Source organism: Halyomorpha halys, unplaced genomic scaffold (genome assembly GCF_000696795.3).
Source record: "Halyomorpha halys isolate HHAL.00 unplaced genomic scaffold, Hhal_1.1 Scaffold2255.1, whole genome shotgun sequence".
Lineage (NCBI taxonomy): Eukaryota > Metazoa > Arthropoda > Insecta > Hemiptera > Pentatomidae > Halyomorpha > Halyomorpha halys.
Window position 1 is genome coordinate 41527 of NW_027105641.1, and position 18552 is coordinate 60078.

At 31.0% G+C, this 18552-nt stretch overlaps 2 protein-coding genes across 5 annotated transcripts in view; both read left to right on the forward strand.

The window, feature by feature from the left end:
- LOC106691335 (uncharacterized) overlaps positions 1-9917 on the forward strand; it is a 38999-nt gene extending 29082 nt beyond the window's left edge. For 3 of the 4 annotated variants that reach the window (XM_067052603.1, XM_067052602.1, XM_067052608.1), the window contains 8 exons: positions 1507-1596; positions 1703-1828; positions 1912-1947; positions 2034-2144; positions 5459-5581; positions 5679-5714; positions 5817-5942; positions 8885-9916. In XM_067052603.1, the coding sequence (XP_066908704.1) occupies positions 1507-1596; positions 1703-1828; positions 1912-1947; positions 2034-2144; positions 5459-5581; positions 5679-5714; positions 5817-5942; positions 8885-8947 (711 nt within the window). In that variant the 3' untranslated portion in view covers positions 8948-9916. Of the gene's footprint in view, positions 1-1506; positions 1597-1702; positions 1829-1911; positions 1948-2033; positions 2145-5458; positions 5582-5678; positions 5715-5816; positions 5943-8884 lie in introns of all 4 variants that reach the window. The other variant, XM_014437076.2, reaches the window with a different exon arrangement.
- Positions 9918-14695: 4778 nt separating this feature from the next.
- The window catches only part of LOC106691334 (alpha-amylase 1), a gene marked incomplete at its 3' end in the record, with an annotated part of 16026 nt that continues 12169 nt past the window's right edge, over positions 14696-18552 (forward strand). The window contains 1 exon segment of the mRNA XM_067052614.1: positions 14696-14854. Coding sequence (XP_066908715.1) covers positions 14714-14854 — 141 coding nt within the window.

Consider the following 18552-nt stretch of genomic DNA (forward strand, 5'->3'; position numbering starts at 1 on the left):
GCATCAGTTTCAACCGAGATTCCTTATCTTAAGTGGTAATTTGCTTGCTCAAAATGGAAGAGAAAAAAATTCATTTTCGTCATTTAATGATTTCTTATTTCCGAAAAGAACAGACAGATAACAACATTTGTAGTGTGTATGGCGATGATTCCTTAGGAGAAAGCATCATCCATAAGTTGTTTGCTTGGTTCAGAACTGGAAATTTTGACTTAAAAAACGCAAAGCACTCGGGTCGTTTTCATCTTCAACTGTTGATGATGACCTAATTCAAGCATTGGTCACAGGCAACCCTTACTCTACGACACATAGTTTTCCATCACCTTAACGTCTGTCCTCACGTGTCTTTGTAGACTCGACAGAAATTATTGGAGTTTGGCTGGGATGTGATCCATTTCCCACCCGCCCTATTTACTAAACCTTGCCACAACAGAATTTTACTTATTTCGGGCCCTTCAAAACTCTCTTAACGGGAAACACTTTAATTCACTCCAGGACTGCAATACACACATAGAGGAGTTCATTGCGCAAAAATTTGAGAAGTTCTGGGAGGACGGAATTAAAAAAGTATCTGAAAGATGGAAACATGCAATAGAACAAAATGTGTCATATATAATTGATTAAAAATATTAACAAGAATCTGAAGTTTTTTTGTAAATCACCAGTAAAAAACTCTATGAACTGATTTTACAACCCAATATTATGTTTGAAAAGGTCTAAATTCTATATCACCCAATTTAATTGAATTTCATTCAATTTTTAATTAAAATTGCAGCATTTATTAAATTTATAATCTTAACACTTTCTTGAGACTGGTAAATTTTTTTTAAATAAATAATTTAATTTCTATTCATTTTAGTCTCAAAACCTTTTATTTTATTTATAAGTTCGACGTTTCGACCAATCCGGCCATCCTCAGAGACAATCTACTTAATACAATTTTGGAATTATATAATTTAAAAACTCTAACTCCATGCAGGCTATTCTGCCCAGGTCAAAAACATCAATTTCTAATTAGTCAAATATCACTTAAAACAAAATTAAAATCATTTATCACAGACACTATTCCTTAAAACTTTATCACAACAATCCAACAACTAATTGTTGTGATAAAGTTTTCAAGGACTTGAAACGTCGGACTTATAAGAAAAATAAAAGGTTTTGAGACTAAAATGGCTAGAAATTAAATTAAAAAAAAAAAAAGCATTTATTATGTTCATAAGATGTTTTTTTTTTTTTAGATTGTAAATTAAGAATTGAATAATAATTTCTATAAATAAGCATATTCTTAATAATGTGATCTATTTTTTGAGATCCCAAATTAAATTACTATGAATTACTTTTAAAAAACAAATTTTAAGGTGTTGTGATCACTTGTTTGCTTATTCTTCTCTTGTTATTATTTTTTATTCAATATAATTCTCAATTATCTACTATGCATAATCTAAGTGATGTTCAAATTGAATGAAATAATTAATTATTATTATTTCCCTATTTACATCCTTACAGGACACTGATGTCGATCATAATGCTCATACTGGCCAGCAAGTGGGTGCAGAAAATGTGAAAGACAAAACAGAAGACACTGCTCATCTTGTGGTATTGTTCAGATATTTAGCTTCTAGTTATATTTTTCTTATCCTTTTGATAATTAATCAACTTTAAAAAATATTTTTTTATCTATTTGTTTTTTTCTATCTAACAGGAAGATATTGCTATGGAAGATAATGATGAAATTAATACAGTGACCCAGTCGTCACAAGAACCAATATCGCAGCTAAATGATGGAGAACATTCACAAGATAAAAGAGGAGATACCACTCAATTGGTAGTATTTGTTTACATTTTTTATTTTACTATTTTTTACTGGTTTAAAATGAATAAAACCAAATTTATGTTTTATTTATGTTTCAGGAAAACATTTGTATTGAAAAGATTTTTCAACTTGTGGTATTGTTCAAATATTTAGCTTCTAATTATATTTCTTATCTTTGTAATGAATTCAACTCTTGAACATTTTTTTTTTTATCCAACAGGAGGAAATTGCTCATGATAATACAGTAAACCAATCATCAATGGGACAAATTTTGCAGCAAAATGATGGAGAACTTTTACAAAACAGAACAGGAGACACTGGACAATTTTCGGTATTTTTTCACATTTTTTTCACTTACTTACTTACTTACTTAGACTAAATATATGTTTCAGGAAAACATTTGCATTGAAAAAAGTTTTCTTCTTGCTGTATTCTTCAAATATTTAACTTCAATTTATATTGTAATATCCTCTTTTTTAATCAATAGTTGATATTTATATATAAATGATTTTAGTTATGTTTTTATTTTATGTATATCGTTTCAGTATTGTTTATTTGTTACTTTAAATAAAAAAACAAGCTAACCAGTTTTCATTGTCTAAAATAAATATGCTATTCAAAACAAAGAAGATGGCGGTGCGCGTCCTTCCTAGGTGTTCATTGAATTATTTGTGTTGAATTAGATCAAAATTTTTCAACTTTTGTTGTTTCTATACAATAATCAAAGAAGAAGTAGAAGAACATTGCAATTATCAATAAACTATTTACATCGTAAATCATATATTTATAGATATTTTTTTCTATGGCGGCCTGTTACGGTTGTCATGATGAAATACTTCTGGATATGGTATCTGCATACCAGGGTACACTTTTCGGGAACAGAGCTGTCAAGCAGAAACAAGAAGTTTGGAAAGAAATACATTCCAAGTTGGTTAGTACTGCATTGATTGATTCCGATAGAGATTGGAAGGGGATAAGGCAACAGTGGTATTGCCTCTCAAATCTTGCCAGGAGAAGTCATGAGCAGTTTCTTCTTGGAAGGATTAATGACATTCCTGAATTTGATTAAAAGTTATTGAGGATAAGTGGGGTTCCAATAACAATTGATGAGGAACAAACTAATTGTGCTGTGGAAAGACCCTTTTGCGATTAAATTTTTTTTTTTTTACTTTAACTCACCCCCTTTTCTGCTGAGTGTGGGTAAGTATAAACGATAAATATATAACTAGCGATAAATCAAAATTTGCGGTTATATAGAATCCACAAAATGATTACTTGACCCTCCATCATGACAAGAATAGAGTGGTAGATAATCTCCCTTCCCCCTTCTCTATGTCAGCAATGACCAGGAGGGGGCTTTAAAAAAAGTCAATTCAGCATCGTATAGTCTTCTACATTCTCGAGTTAACTCATCCTTTTTAATTAAATATTTTATGTAATATCCCACCTTCTGACCTATTAGTTGCTACGGAGAAGATTCAAGAAGACTTGAATGGAATTAGTCAGTGAAAAGCACAAGAAAACAAGCTTAAGTTGAATGCAGAGAAGACTAAGGGAATTGTAATAGGATCCAATCACCTCCTGAAAACTATTCCTCACATTCTAACCTTATTCTTAAACAACAATCCGATACAATTCCATCCATACGTTAAAAACCTTGGTGTCACTATAGACCAAACTCTCTCCTGGAAAAACCACGTTTCCCATATTTCCCGTCGTACCTTTTCCATCCTGAAGCATTTAAATTATCTTTGTCACCTACTTCCTTTTAAAAACCTGCAGGCTCCTGGTTACTTCCTTAATATTCTCCCACTTTGACTATTGCTGTGTGGTTTACGGGGGGGTGGGGGAGAGGGGGTCTCTGGGTATCTCGAAGGAAAATTAAAACGGTTAATTAATTGCTTTTTACGATTCATCTTTGGGGTTCCCAGGGACGCCTCTGTCACCCGATTTTATGAAGAGTTGAAGTGGCTTTACCCCTTCCTCCGTCCATCGTACATCCCAGTTATCCTTCAATTTAAGTCCTCAGTGCATTCCCCTATACCTACTCACGGCCTTCAGACTTATATGTAACTGCACATCAAACCACAGCCTTTGGTAAATCTTTCCTCATCCGTTCCTCTTCCCTATGGAATTCTATTCCCTCCATTATTCGTAGTTCTAATACCCTTCCAGTCTTCAAATCCCGTATCTTCGACTACCTTCTGTCCACCCAATTCCGGAAGAATAACAATTGAAAGTTTCATAAGCTTTATATATTTTCTGTCTTAGATTTTCGTTAATAATTGTAAATATGTACACTAGCAGAAATTATCTCTTTTCATTTATTATTTTTTATTTTAATTGTATTGGATTTTTCATCATTTTTTTTCTTTTTATTTACTATCAGAAGTCATCTTATGTTTTATATGACAAGTGGTTTTTATTTTATTTGTTTTATCATTATTTTATGTATTCTGTTAATTATTGTTGTTTATTTGTATCTTTTTAAATTCATTGTATTATTTTATTTTATGACATCTTGTAATTTCATCTCTATTTTGCAATTTACTCTAAGGCTCTAAAGCCTAATTTTGACACCTGTAAATTATTCTAAAGGGATCTATCACAGAATAAATAAAGATGATTATTATTATTATTATTTAAAAAAATATATATTTTACTTTCTAAAACCTTTAGGTGCTGTTCTTCCCTTAGTGTTTGATGCCACGTTTCGCATCGGTAAAGAACAGTGGGAAGGATAACAGTTTTGTAAATTCTTAGGCTTGAGCTAAGCAATTTCAGTTTCTAAACTAAAAATATCTAGCATTTTCTGCTTTTAATTCCTCATCCATTTTGTTTTTTCTAGTTACAATTGAACCTAGATAATTAAACCTCTCTACTTGTTTCTTCTTCTAACCATATATTTTGTTTTATCTTTATTTGTATCTAGTTCTTTACTAGATTTCATCAAAATAGTTACATTTGGTTTTATAGTTTCCTCATCATCACCAAACTATACCTAATCATCAGCATATCCTAGCGCAGGTATTTTATCACCTAAAGTTTGACCCTTTTTGAGTATGTATCACATATCTAATAACATATTCTATTGCTATATTAAATATGATAGGTGATAGAAATTCGTAAAAATACTTTTTTTTTTTTTAAGTGAAACTTCTTTACCGATGTTTTACAACTCAAGAAAAAAAAAATAATACAGGAGTAAATTGATTTTATGGCACGATATGAAATGGAAACGGTGGGGAAGGGGTCAGCTCTGATCAATTCTTGCAGAAAATTTTTATATTTTACATTGTAGGAGATTGGGAGCTTAGCGGAGCTAAACGATGTAAGCAGTGCCAGTCCGATAGAGTGAGCTCTTGTTTATCTCATTCCCTCCTTTTAACATATAAATATTTTTCTTCTAAATTTAATTGAGAAATGGCTTCTATAGGCTTGGGTTCCATTCTAAGTATTATTATTGTTATTCTGGAACTAATATTTTCTGCCTTAAGCTGTAAGAGGGAACACGGAATCAGAGAAGAAGAAGGAATGAGGGAATCATTATTAATTAAATTTTAATACATTGTTTGATTTTTAGAAGTTTCACTTCCATAGGGCAGTCACAAGACAACCGTAATTAATTTTTTATGTATTCAACAGGGGGATATTGCTATGCAAGATTCTCATTGTATTATTAACCCAGCAAGCCAATCACTAGAACAACTTCTGCAGCAATACAATGAACTTTCACAAGGCGGAACGATAGATCCTGCTCAATTCCCGGTATTTGTTCGCATTTTTTTTATACTTTCAGTTTTGGGTTTGAAATGAATCTTATAAAATATAATTTTTTGAAATTTATGGTTTATGTATTTTTCAGGAAAATATTTGCATTGAAGAGACTTTTCATCTTGAGGTATTGTTCAAATATTTAACTTTTAATTATATTTCTTATTCTTCTAATTAATTTTATCTATTCTTAAAAATACATTATTATTTATTTATTTTTTTTATGCAGCAGGAGAATATTGCTGTGGAAGATACTCATGGTGTTAATGCAGCAAGCCAAACATCACCAGAACTACTGCAGCTAGATGATGGAGAACTTTCACAAGATGGAACAAGAGATACCGCTCTATTCCCGGTATTTATTCACTTTTTTTTTTTACTTTTAGTTTTTCATTGTTTTAAAATAAATCTGAAAAAATTTAGTGTTTATTTATGTTTCAGGAAAGTACTTAATAGTTTTCGAACATTTTTATAATTGGAAGATCGTTGATAGACTTGTATTATATATTGTAATAATTTTTAATTATTGAAAATAAAAATAAAAAGAATCTTTGCTCGTTTTATAAACTTTTTCCAAATATGAAAGATAATTTGGGTTCAAATTAAGAACTTTAATATCAAATAGATAATAGAATTTTATTTAACTTTTATTATATACAAGAGACTCTTAATCTCAGGGCGGGTTGCTAGGCAATCACAAACAGGCATTTACAATAATTACAATTAATTAAATTTAAATCTATTTTACACATGTATCTATTGTTATGCATACAAAACTAACCCAGTTCACGATCTTCCTTTGATGATCCCTTGGTATCTTCTTTTTTCTTACTGTTCTGTCCTAGCGTCCAAAATGGCTTCCTACTCTTGCTGGACAGAAATTGATGAGGACCTCCTCATCCTGAAGACATCCTTTCTCTTCTCCGTCCACACAACGAATGTCCTCTCCAAAACCAAAACCTGCCTCGAGGTTACATGTAAACATCGATTGTCGCACAACAGTTAGGGATTTTTCCCAAATGATTTACTTTCTGAATATTATTCATTAGCACTATTTCTTGATTTCTATTTTTCCTTTAATTTACTGTATTTTCAATTTTGAGGCGACGAGTTAAAATAGTTTTTATGATATTTGAATCTGCTCAACATGGCCTTGATTCAACAGACTTGTCGACTGAAGAATACGTACCGCCATCTTTGTTTTGTTTTGAATCACGAAGTTATTATAGACAATGAAAATTGGTTAGCTTGCTTTTTGGATAAACAAAACAAATTTATAATCTTAAAATGATACATAAAATAAAACATTTTAAAAACCCCTTTATACATCAAAATATACTATTTACTAAAAAAGAGCATATTACAATATAAAAGGAAGATGGTTCAGGTATGGTCAAATAGTAATTAAATTATTTATTATTAGCTAACATTTTGCCCCACGTTGCTTCATCAGGGCACTGACTTACTGAATGCAACTAAGCCCTGAGAAGCCCTCCAATGCAGGGCGAAATATTGGTTCAAATTAAACAGTTTAATTACCATTTGAGTTTTTTATTTGACTTCACCTGAACCATTTTCTTTTATATTTTTTATAATTATATTATTTCATACTTTAACAGATATATTCAATCTTCCCTGACCAAAGGCTGAGGTTTGGCTTAAGTCTTAAAGGTTAAACTTTAAAACTGAAGCTTACCATTTTGAGTAGAATTGCTTTTTGCTGTTATTCCTGAACTTACTGAATATTTAAAGTAATATTTACATTAACATGCTCCAAATTGTAACATTGATAATTTTAATGATCACTTTGTTTAAGTAGCCCATCAATAACAACCTTATCTCTTCTCTGAATATATTATAACTATTGAAAAACAAATTGATTTTATAAAAATCATATACTATTAGATTAATTATTTTATATATGCTTGTTTCAGAGTGGTTTAGTTTATTCCTAATTTAAAACAAATTTGATCCTTTTTTTCTCTCAACTTTTTTTTTTTTCATTTTTCCAACGTTTCGACCCTCAGGCCATTCTCAAGGATTCCACCTACAAAAAGTTTTTTTATTTTTATATAACAATTTACATTATTTCCTTCAATTACACACTGATTTCTTTGGCCCTACCTTCAATATTGATGTCATTTCTTTTTTCAAATCTTAAAAATGGAGGCTAATTGCCTTTGTCCTATCTTTAAAATAAATTAATCATTAAAATAATAACATTAAAATAGATTTCTCACTTACATGATCTTTTCTAAAAAATTTTCTCTTAGATTCAAAACTTTTACAAAACACTTTTCTTCCTTCCTTCATTTACATTTTAACTTATTGTTATATAAAAATAAAAAAAACTTTTTGTAGGTGGTATCCTTGAAAATGGCCTGAGGGTCGAAACGTTGGAAAAATTAAAAAAAATAAAGGTTGAGAGAAAAAATAGATCAAATTTTTTTAAAATTAAGAATAACATATTCTATTATTATCAGTGAATTATTTCATTTAATTTGGAATACTTTATGATCAATGGACTGAGATAGATCAGAGTATAACAAGTGTGAACGGCCTTCTTAGAAAGCCCGAAAAATCTCTAAAAATCTGAAGCTAAAGATCTGCAATGCCAAGATAAAGCCAGCTTGGCTACGAGATCTCTAACAGGTACCCTAGAAAGCAGAGTCGAGAGATTTGAATGGAAAGTCCTCCGTACTATTACAGTAGCGATCTGGGATCAGAACCTTAACACATGGAAGAGATGAACTAGCAGTGAACTGCTTACAGAGTCTGGTCAATCAATATCTCATGATATGAAGGCAAGGAGGTTAAGATGGGTGGAACATATAGCTCGAAACATCAGGATGCCACTACACAACAAGGAATGCCAGTATAGTTGACAAGAGACCATGTGGAAGGCCAAAACCAGCTGGATAGATAGAATAGACTAAGATGCGGAAAAGCTGCATGCAGCAAACTGGAAAGCAGTAGCCCAAGATAGGCAGGCGTGGAGAAGGCTGGTTTCGGCGGCCAAAGATCTGTAGAGCCAACCAAAAGAAAAATTGACTAATTTAATTAAGAAAATGTAATCATTTTCTAAGAATTACTTCTATCAAAACGATTTAAATCAAATTTGAAAAAAAAATCTTAAAAATTAGATTATCAGTTATTTTTCTAAACACTAGCCACATTAATGATAACATTGTACAACAAATTTTATCATAGTGACTGTAGTAATGTATCATACTCTTTATATTATACATTCTGCGGTAGTTCTAACTCTAATGTGCACTTAACCTCTCTCTGTTTCAGGTTTTTGATATACCTTTGTCTTCTCCTGGGTGCAGCAGATGGTCAAGACCTCGTGCTTCTTGATTTAGTTGAGATCTTTGCTGATATAGAAAGTTTTTTAGGGTGTATTTATGTTTGATTTGAGATATCTTACATACAAAAGTATAAAGTTTATTGACAGATTGAAACAAACAAAAGAATTTAAATATAATAATACAATGTTTTTTCTAAAATTAAGTAATAAAATATTAATCAACTTTAATAATTATAGCGTGGTCTTCATGGATCAGGACTAAATATTTTTTTTATATATTTTTTCATACTCACAGTGATAATAATGATGATACTTATGTCAGTTATCGTTGCCCTGCATAAATACCTTAATTTTTTTTTTTATACTTAGGTTCTGTGCAAGTTTTCAATGCTTCCAAATATTATTGCTATATTTTCACTACATTGCATTACTTCTAGGAATATAATATATGGGGTATTCATGACGTGTTAAATGTAAAAAGTTTTAATGTACTAATGTTATAAGTGCAGGATTTTGAGCAGTCCAATTTAAAGTCAATGTTTTATGTTAAATGCATAGAAGCTCCTAGTGGATTTCTGGGTAACTTTGTAACCTTCCCATCCAAAACTTTCTAGAATTACATTATTTTTATCCATTACTTTATTACAGCTTTTAAAATTTCCTGAACAAAAACAACACAAACCAAACAACTAAACAACAGTCAAAATGGTGTATAGCTCAGCTGGTCTGTTGTGTGACGTCAATCTGCATTTAGCTGACATGTTGACATGCTTAAAGAAGGAAATGTTTCTCCATTTAACACACTTTAACATGTTAAACTAAAGATCTTGAATGCCCCTGGTATCAATATTGTGTTTAGTATTAAGTTTATTGTTATTTTTATTTTCAATTAAAGTTTATGTATTGATTGTTACATAAAATTATCGTAGTACAAATTTAATTTTCTACATGAAATCTAGTTAACAATATATATATTTTCAAATATTTAACATTTAATTCCAGAAATTATTATTGATATAATATCAAAATTATGTTTAGTATTAAATGATTTTCATTTTTTTCCAAATAAAGTTATGTATTAATTATTACATAAAATTATCATAATGCTAATTTAATTTTCTTAATTAAAATTTTATAATTAAGTTTATAATTATTTTTTACTTATCATTTAATATTCAATTCCAGGAACTGTTATTATTAAAATATCAATATTGTGTTAAATATTGAATGATTGTGTTTTTTCTTTCCATTACAGTTTATCTATGAATTATTGTTTATAATTTTTTTTTAACTTATCATTTAACATTTAATTCCTGGATCTGTTATTATTACAATATTATCAATATTGTCTTAAATATTGAATTAATGTGTTTTTTCTTCCCATTACAGTTTATCTATGAATTATTATGTAAAATTATCATAGAGAAAAATTTAATTTTCTTAATTAAAATCATATAATTATTTTTTTACTTATCATTTAACATTCAATTACAGGAACTGTTATTATTAAAATATCAATATTGTCTTAAATATTGAATCATTGTGTTTTTTCTTTCCATTACAGTTTATCTATGAATTATTGTTTATAATTATCATAATGAAAATGTAATTTTCTTAATTAAAATTTTATAACTTTTTTTAACTTATCATTTAACATTTAATTCCTGGATCTGTTATTATTACAATATTATCAATATTGTATTAAATATTGAATTAATGTGTTTTTTCTTCCTATTACTATTATATTATTATAATATTACTAATATAGTGTCTAGTATTGAATGATTGTAATTTTTTTTCAATAAAAGTTTTCGTATGGCTTATTTAAAATTATCATTAAACTTACTAAATTTGTTTAATGATGAAACAGAGATGGGCAAAAATTAGGTATAGTTGAAACTAATAGCTAATATTGCCATGGATACGACCCTTATTCATGAATGAACCATTGATAAATAAATATCTGTATCCATGGCAATTTTAGTTATTAGTGTTAACAATAACTAATTTCTATCCATCTCTGTGATGAAAACAGTATAATTTAATTAATACTTTTTTTTTCCACATTTGACCTTCAGTTCCAGGAATTGTTATTGTGAATGAATGAAAATCAATCTTTATTCTGGGACACTTATCAGTCTTTACACTGGGTCACCTAAGAATAATAATTTGAAACAGTTTTAGCAGCTTTTGTCTGGCTACTTTAACTTTTGAACATAATTAAATGGATCTATAACAATATTTAAATAAAATAAAATACATATTTATCTATGTTTATAATGTTTTCTATTATTCACACGTTCACAGAATTTTAATAGACTAGGAAATGGATATATAGTGTATGTTATTAAAACTGGAAATCATAAACATTATATTTAACATTGAAGGCCATTTTTTTTTTCAATTAAAGTTTATGTATTGGTTATTACATAAAATTATCATGATACAAATTTCATTTTCTTACATGAAATTGTATAATTTAGCTAAAAGAAAATGTTTCATACATATCGTTTAATTCCAGGAACTATTATCATAACTATAAATAATAGGTCAAGGTTGTGTTCATTGTTAAATGATTTTTATTTTTTCTATTAAAGTTTATGTGTGGATCACTACATAAAATTATCATTATAAAAATTTAATTTTTTTGATAATTACTGTGGAATTAAGTTTATAATATTTTTTGTTTATACATCAAGACCATAGGCAGGGTGGTGAAAGATCTCTCCATCTGGCAAATCCTGTATGGTAATGCGACTGCAATCATCAGGCTCTTTTGATATTGGGATAGAAGGGATCTGCTTCCCTCATCAGCCAAGGCCTTCGGTACTCTTATCCTTTTTTTAACTCTGTATTGTTGCCATAATTGAAGTTAGGGGTTGAGCTGACCATCAAAGCTATAAAACTTGGCAAACATTATAAAATGGACTCTTCTTCTTCTTGGGGAAGTGTGGAACCTTCAAGTGGGAAAGATCTGTTTCTCAGAACTAATCCACCTCCCCCCTTCCTTTGCTGTCTTACCAAGAAATAGTATACTTACCCATTAATGTAAAAATTACTAGAAACCAACTTTCAATATTTGAAATATCCATACTGAGAATTGATTATCTAGGCTCAAAATGAAAGTTACATCCCTAATTATTATCATTTTTCCAGAAAGAAATCATCTATCAAATAAGTTCACTGTCTTCTTTCTTTTTTTTTTTTTCTCAGGTCTTCCGATCCAGGGAGGAGCCATGGTTTCCCTATGCCTATGGTCCTGATGGATTGCTTTGAGCCACAGTTCCTGTTCATCTTAACCTCCTTGCCTTCATAACATGAGATATTGTTTGACTAGTCTCTGCAAGCAGTTCGCTGTTAGTTCTCCATGTGTTAAGGCTCTTCTTATTAATGGGATTTATAAGAAAAAATAAATGGCCGTTTTTCAACCAAATACGGTAAATATTTGTATTATCATTTCTTTGTCATAAAATACAATTGTATGAAGTATGCCCTCAACCGAAATTGCCGGACACACTTCATTTTTGGTTTGCTGGATGGTTGAAGTGGACTGTATAAATGTAAATGAAAAATAAAATTCTATTGTTAAGTTACAGATGGTGTAGTGGGTGGCCGAAAGAAAACATTTGTGATTAAATGGTTAGTAAAATTATGAATGATAGGGCTATGGAAATTGTAGATATGAAGTTGAGGTGGTTGATGATGATTGCCAAGTGGTGGTGCATGTTAATTATTGGTAGGTGGACTTACACGTGGTTCTTTCTTCCCTCTGCATCTCTAAGCCTCCCTCCTCTCTACTGCTGGGAACAACTCCAAGAGTTTTACTCACTCATGGTGGATTCCTGATGAGAGACAAAGAAAATGATGAACTGCTTCTCAAGACAAGATGGCTCTCTCCCTCACTTTTGTCTGGGATGCTTCACTTCCCAGAGAGAGCTGGAGGAGGTGAGATTTGGCTGCTGGCCACTTGGGGCGCTACTATATCTTGTAGGCTATTATGCCATGATGTTTGATGGTGCCCCCTCCACTTCAACCTTTCGGTTGCCGTAGGTTAACCGGAACAACAATTAATACTCAAAGTATAGTCTATTGTTATCTACCGTCATTAACCATCCGCTAGCCAATTGCTGGATCCCACGCTGATACCATTCTTTGGAAAGGCTCTCAAAGAACCGCACTTTCAACTTCCACAAAATTATCAATTTTTTACCCTTGAAGGAAATGGGCCATGGATCGAAACAAGGAGTAGTCCAATGGTTAGAGATCTGGATTCAGTGGATAAGGCAGGAGTTCGAACCCATGAAGTTCTTTAACTTTTCTTTGGATGGATTGGGAAGTGATGGCTGATTGCCGTGAAGTAAGTTCTTGAGAGACCAGTCTACTGCTCTTTTTAATCATGGAGAGTAGATGGCAACTAACAGTATCTTTCGACAAACCACACTCCCTGACAAGTTCGCGAGTACTTGTGGACAGATTTGACTCAGCTTCCAGCAGAAACTCTTTAATATCCGTTAATGATTTCCCGGGGCCCTTCTTCTTTTCCAACCAACACTGCACAGTGCGCTGGTCAAGGACACCTTCCCCATCATATTTAATATTTCACGAGTTGTTTCAGCGGCTGTAAATGTTTTTTTTTCAATGATGCCTAAAAATTATGAGAATTTTGTAGGACTCTGTTATGTTTCTTCTTTGAAACAAATAACTAAACTGAGGATTTTTTTAAGAAGTCGAATGGGATTAAAGCGGTCTTTTTTTTTTTTTATACACTTCACTATAATAAATTAAAGTAAATAAAATAATAAATAAATTAAATTTATTATTATTTTATTTATATATATAATTCTATTTCATTTTTATTTATATAATTTTTTTTTCTCTAAATGATGGTTGTTGTCTTTTTGTTTTTATAGCCCTGAAAATCAGGTCGAAACTTCGGCTTAAATAAATATTTTTTTATAAATCAAAATAAAGCCGTTAAACGGTTTAACTAACGTTTAACGGTTACTACCTCCTCCACGCTTCCGCTTCATTGTTTCTTTCTGTTCAACCGATTCCTTTGAACAGGTAGGTTGTTCTGACTTGTTCTTTGCTCATTTTATATCATTATTATTATTATTTTATATTTTTTTCCCCTTCCCCATATTGTTTTTGTTTTATGTGCATCTCCTGTACTTTTTTAGCTTTATATTTTTATAAAGAAATTTTTACTCTTGCCATTGTTTTTTTTTTATTCTTATCTTTGTATTTTTATTCTTATCATTGTATCATTTTGTATCTTTTTAGCCCTGATGAAGGCCTGCAAAGTGGGGCGAAACGTCGGAAAATAGTTGTAAACTATTTTTGTTTCTCTTTTGACCGCAACCCTAACCCCATCTTCTTATATATAAATATTTTTTGTTTATTTATGTTGTTTCTTTGCTGACCGCACCCCCCCCCCCCGACCATCTCCAATCAGTAATAAACGGTCAACTATATGCACCTCATTATAAATTAAATAAGAAAAAAAAATAAAAATTTTATTGTAAAATAAATATCATTATTAATAAAATTTTAATACTTCTTACTTGCATCTTAGACAACACCTGCTGTATTATGCAATCTTAATAATTTTTAAGTTAAATTAAAAAATATATAAAACGTATTTGTTGCCAAATCATCACTAATGGTTAATTATTTTTTGAAAATACTCTGAAACATAGTTATGTTTGATGGATCCACTATTCCTTTTCATCATTCGGAGCTGACGATATTTCGATACGGAAGGGTGGGGAGGCGATGAGTTAATATATACGCCGTGTAATCCAGAAGCGGCAGTCATGTTGATATTCAGTGTCCTCGCCGCTCTTCTACCTCTTGTCTCTCCGGAGATCATCGTCCAGCTTTTCGAGTGGTCGCACCAAGACGTGGCCAAGGAATGCGTCCGCTTTTTGGCACCCTATGGATACTCTGCTGTACAAGTAAGTCCTGACAATGTTGAGGAAATCAGATCCGTATCTAAATACTGAGAAATTGCTTATGCATCAATATAGAATATAAGAAATAAGCTTATAAATAATGTAAAAAAAATAACGTATATAATAAAAATTAAATTAAATTTACTGTTTACTTTACAAATTGTTTTCGTTATTGTGGCATAACTGCCGTCTCCACTCCTCCCAATACCAACGGTCACTTTGTTTTTTTGACTGCCGTCAAAACAGGTATGCATTCTGTCTCATCATTTGATTTGTATTTTTTTTTTTTTTACTTCTCTTTATTTGTATTTTCTTTTATATTTATTCTCTTATCTATCTGTTACTATTACCCTTTTCATTTACTATTTACAACCTTTAATTTTTTTACATTTTATACCCCTGTTATTTTACACTTATGTTTTTTTTTCTCCTTTTGTAGCTATGTGTTTGTATCTTTTTTAGCCCTGACGAAGCCCTGCAACGTGGGGCGAAACGTTGGCTCAATAAAATAGTATAACTATCTACTATTTGAGTTTTTTTTACCGCACCCGGACCATATTCCATTCATCTATACACACGGTCAATCAATAATCTTCCAAAAATTAAATTAATTAGAATGATGAATGAATTTTTAAACAAAATCTTTCATTTTTGTTTGAAATTTGTATTTATTATTTTGTATTTTATTAGAAGATCGTTGATTGACTTATAATATATTCCAGGGGTGGCCAATAAGTCGGTCGTGAGGCCAATTCGGTGGGATTCCGTGTACCATGGACTTTGAAACGATTGTAGAAGACAGAACTTTCTAGCAATAGTTTCAGACCTATTTTATATGGATCAAAAGTTATTAATTATCCGTGTTCTTTTAATTTCCCTGGATTTAAGTTTTTTGGCCCTTTAAATAATTGTTGGTTTTTACGTAGGTAGATAAACTGTATCAGTACGATGTGTACTTGTTAAAGAGCAAAAAGTAAGTCATATTATTATTTCATGATAGATTTTTCTGCCCCCCCCCCAAAAAAAAAATCGCTCAAGTGAAATATTGAAATCAAATTATCAGCAACACTGTGAAGCTTTATAACAACGCTTTCATATTTACGAACAAATAGTACAACTTATACGTTGCAGTTGATAAAAAAATTAAATTGCATTTCATGTTAGTAAAAATGAATCTTGAAAAAGTGTCAATTTCATCCGTCAGAGATATCCAATATCATTCAGAAGTTACCTTCCCCCAAAGCTCCCGGTTATGACCTAATTAGATCCCATATTCTAAAACGTTTTCCTCGATAATCTCTTCTATTCCTCACCTACATCTACAATGCTGTACTCAGATCCACATATTTTCCTGACCCTTGGAAATTATCCATAATCAAAATGATTCCCAAACCTCTAAAGCCGCCAGAATATCCATCCTTCTACCGTCCTATATCTCTGTTACCTATCATGGGAAAATCCTTGAGAAACTCATCTTGAAACGCCTGTATTCCATCCTTGATTCCAACCACATAATCCCAGAAGACCAGTTTGGATTCCGAACATCCCACTCCACTATCCAGCAATGTCATCCTGTGGTTGATGTCTTCTCATCATTGGAGCGCGGAATGTACTGCTCGGGAGTCTTTCTTGATGTAGAACAGGCTTTTGATCGAGTCTGGCACCCAGGACTGCTATATAAGATCCGTAAATTCCTACCCCCTACATACTTCCTCATTATCCGTTCTTATCTCTCCGACAGATTATTTCAAATAAATCACAACGGCGTAAATCCCAAGTAAACCAATGACCTCTTTTGATAATACCCCACTTATTCCTGTCGAACAGATCCGTTACTTAGGACTACATCTCGACAAACAACTAATATGGAACCCTCATACAAGACTGAAAAGACAGGAAACTGCTCGTAGATTTCGACTATTACAACATTTACTAGACAAACGGTCTAAATTGTCAATCCATTACAAAAGACTGATCTACATGACTATTATAAGGCCAATCTGGACATACGGAGTTGAGCTTTGGGGGTTCCATTAAACCATCAAATTCCTCCCGAATCCAATCCTTACAGTCCAAAATCCTTAACGCTCCTTACTTTGTCACAAATCAAGTCATCCATCATGACCTTAATGTTCCATATGTTGCCGATTTGGCCTAAACCAGATACCATTCCTTCTATGGAAAACTTCCCAACCACCCAAATCCACTTGTTTCTAACCTCCCTGTTGGCTTCTCCTTCATTACCTAATAATCCTGCTCGACGTCTGAAAAGAAGATGGCCTCGAGATCTTCTCCTATAGAAATGTTATTGGAGTTCTATCAATGGGTAAATTCTCCACATATTTGTATCATGTCACTATGTCACCTACAGCAAATTTATTTATTGTATATATGTTATACAGTTGTAAATAACAATAAATAAATTATTTAAAAAAAAAATTAATTTATAGTTTGTTTACACTTTATAATTAATAGTTTAATAACTGTTTTTTCTTTGACCTCATCCGGACCATCTTCCTTTTATAAAACTATGTATGTAAATTGTTTAAAACATTAAGTGAAAACCTTTTTAATAATTAAAATATAAAGGTAATAATAAACTTAAAATTATTGATAAAAGAAAATTAGCCGTGGTTGTGTTTAAATACTTAAACAACAATTCCCAACAACTAAATCCCATGTCGTTCCTTAACATCGTACTGTTCATTGTTACTGCGAAACTGATTGTGTGTTGCTTAATATTAATTGATATGAGAGATAGAAAGCCAGATAATAGAAAAAAATAAAAAAGCTATATTCCAAGAAGTCATTTAGTGGAGATAGCATCTTTTTATTTTTTGTTATTGTCTGCTTCATTAAAAATGAACATGGATCGTAATCGATTATTTTATCTTCAACATCGTTGAAGCGTTATAATTTTTTTTTACTTTATTAATATCATCCAAATATGCGAAATAAAATTTGGCTAATTGTATCTAAGTAACCTGGACCGAATAGATATTCGGTCAGCTGTTTGAAAAATATATGTAGGCTTGTATTCTAAATCTGTTCCGATAAGTATTAAGGATTCAAGTCAAGGACGTACCCAGGATCAAAAATGGGGGGGGGCAAGCAATATTCAAACAGGTTGTAATATTTCAACACGAAACAGGGGAATGAAACCACAATTTCTTTATATGAAGAAGAAGGTCAAGGGTTGCGGTCATAAAGAACAAAAATAGTTCGTCCCACTTTTTAGGATTTCATCAGGGCTAAAAATATTTTGAAATAATAAGATACAAAAAGATAAATTAAGGAAGGGTTATTATTATATAAATATAAGTGAAAAGAAAGTCATATACAAATACCAAAAGGAAGGAAGAAATACAATAGTATTAATATTAAATAAACAATGACAATAATAAAAAATTACGTAAACTATAAGGTTAAAAAAGTAAAGGAGACGCAATAAAACGCAAAAACAGAAAAGTAGACATAGGAAAACAAAATTTAACACACTATAAGTCGAATAATAACAAAGTAAGTTAAGATAGGTCTTGAAAGAATAAATAAAAATAAAAGTTATAATGAGGTGTAGATAGTTGACCGTAGATTAATGATTGGAGAAGTTTGTCGGGGGGTGCGGTCAGGAAAGAACAACATAAATAAACAAAACCATATTTATTTATTTTATGCCGACGTTTCGACCTGAGTTTCAGGTC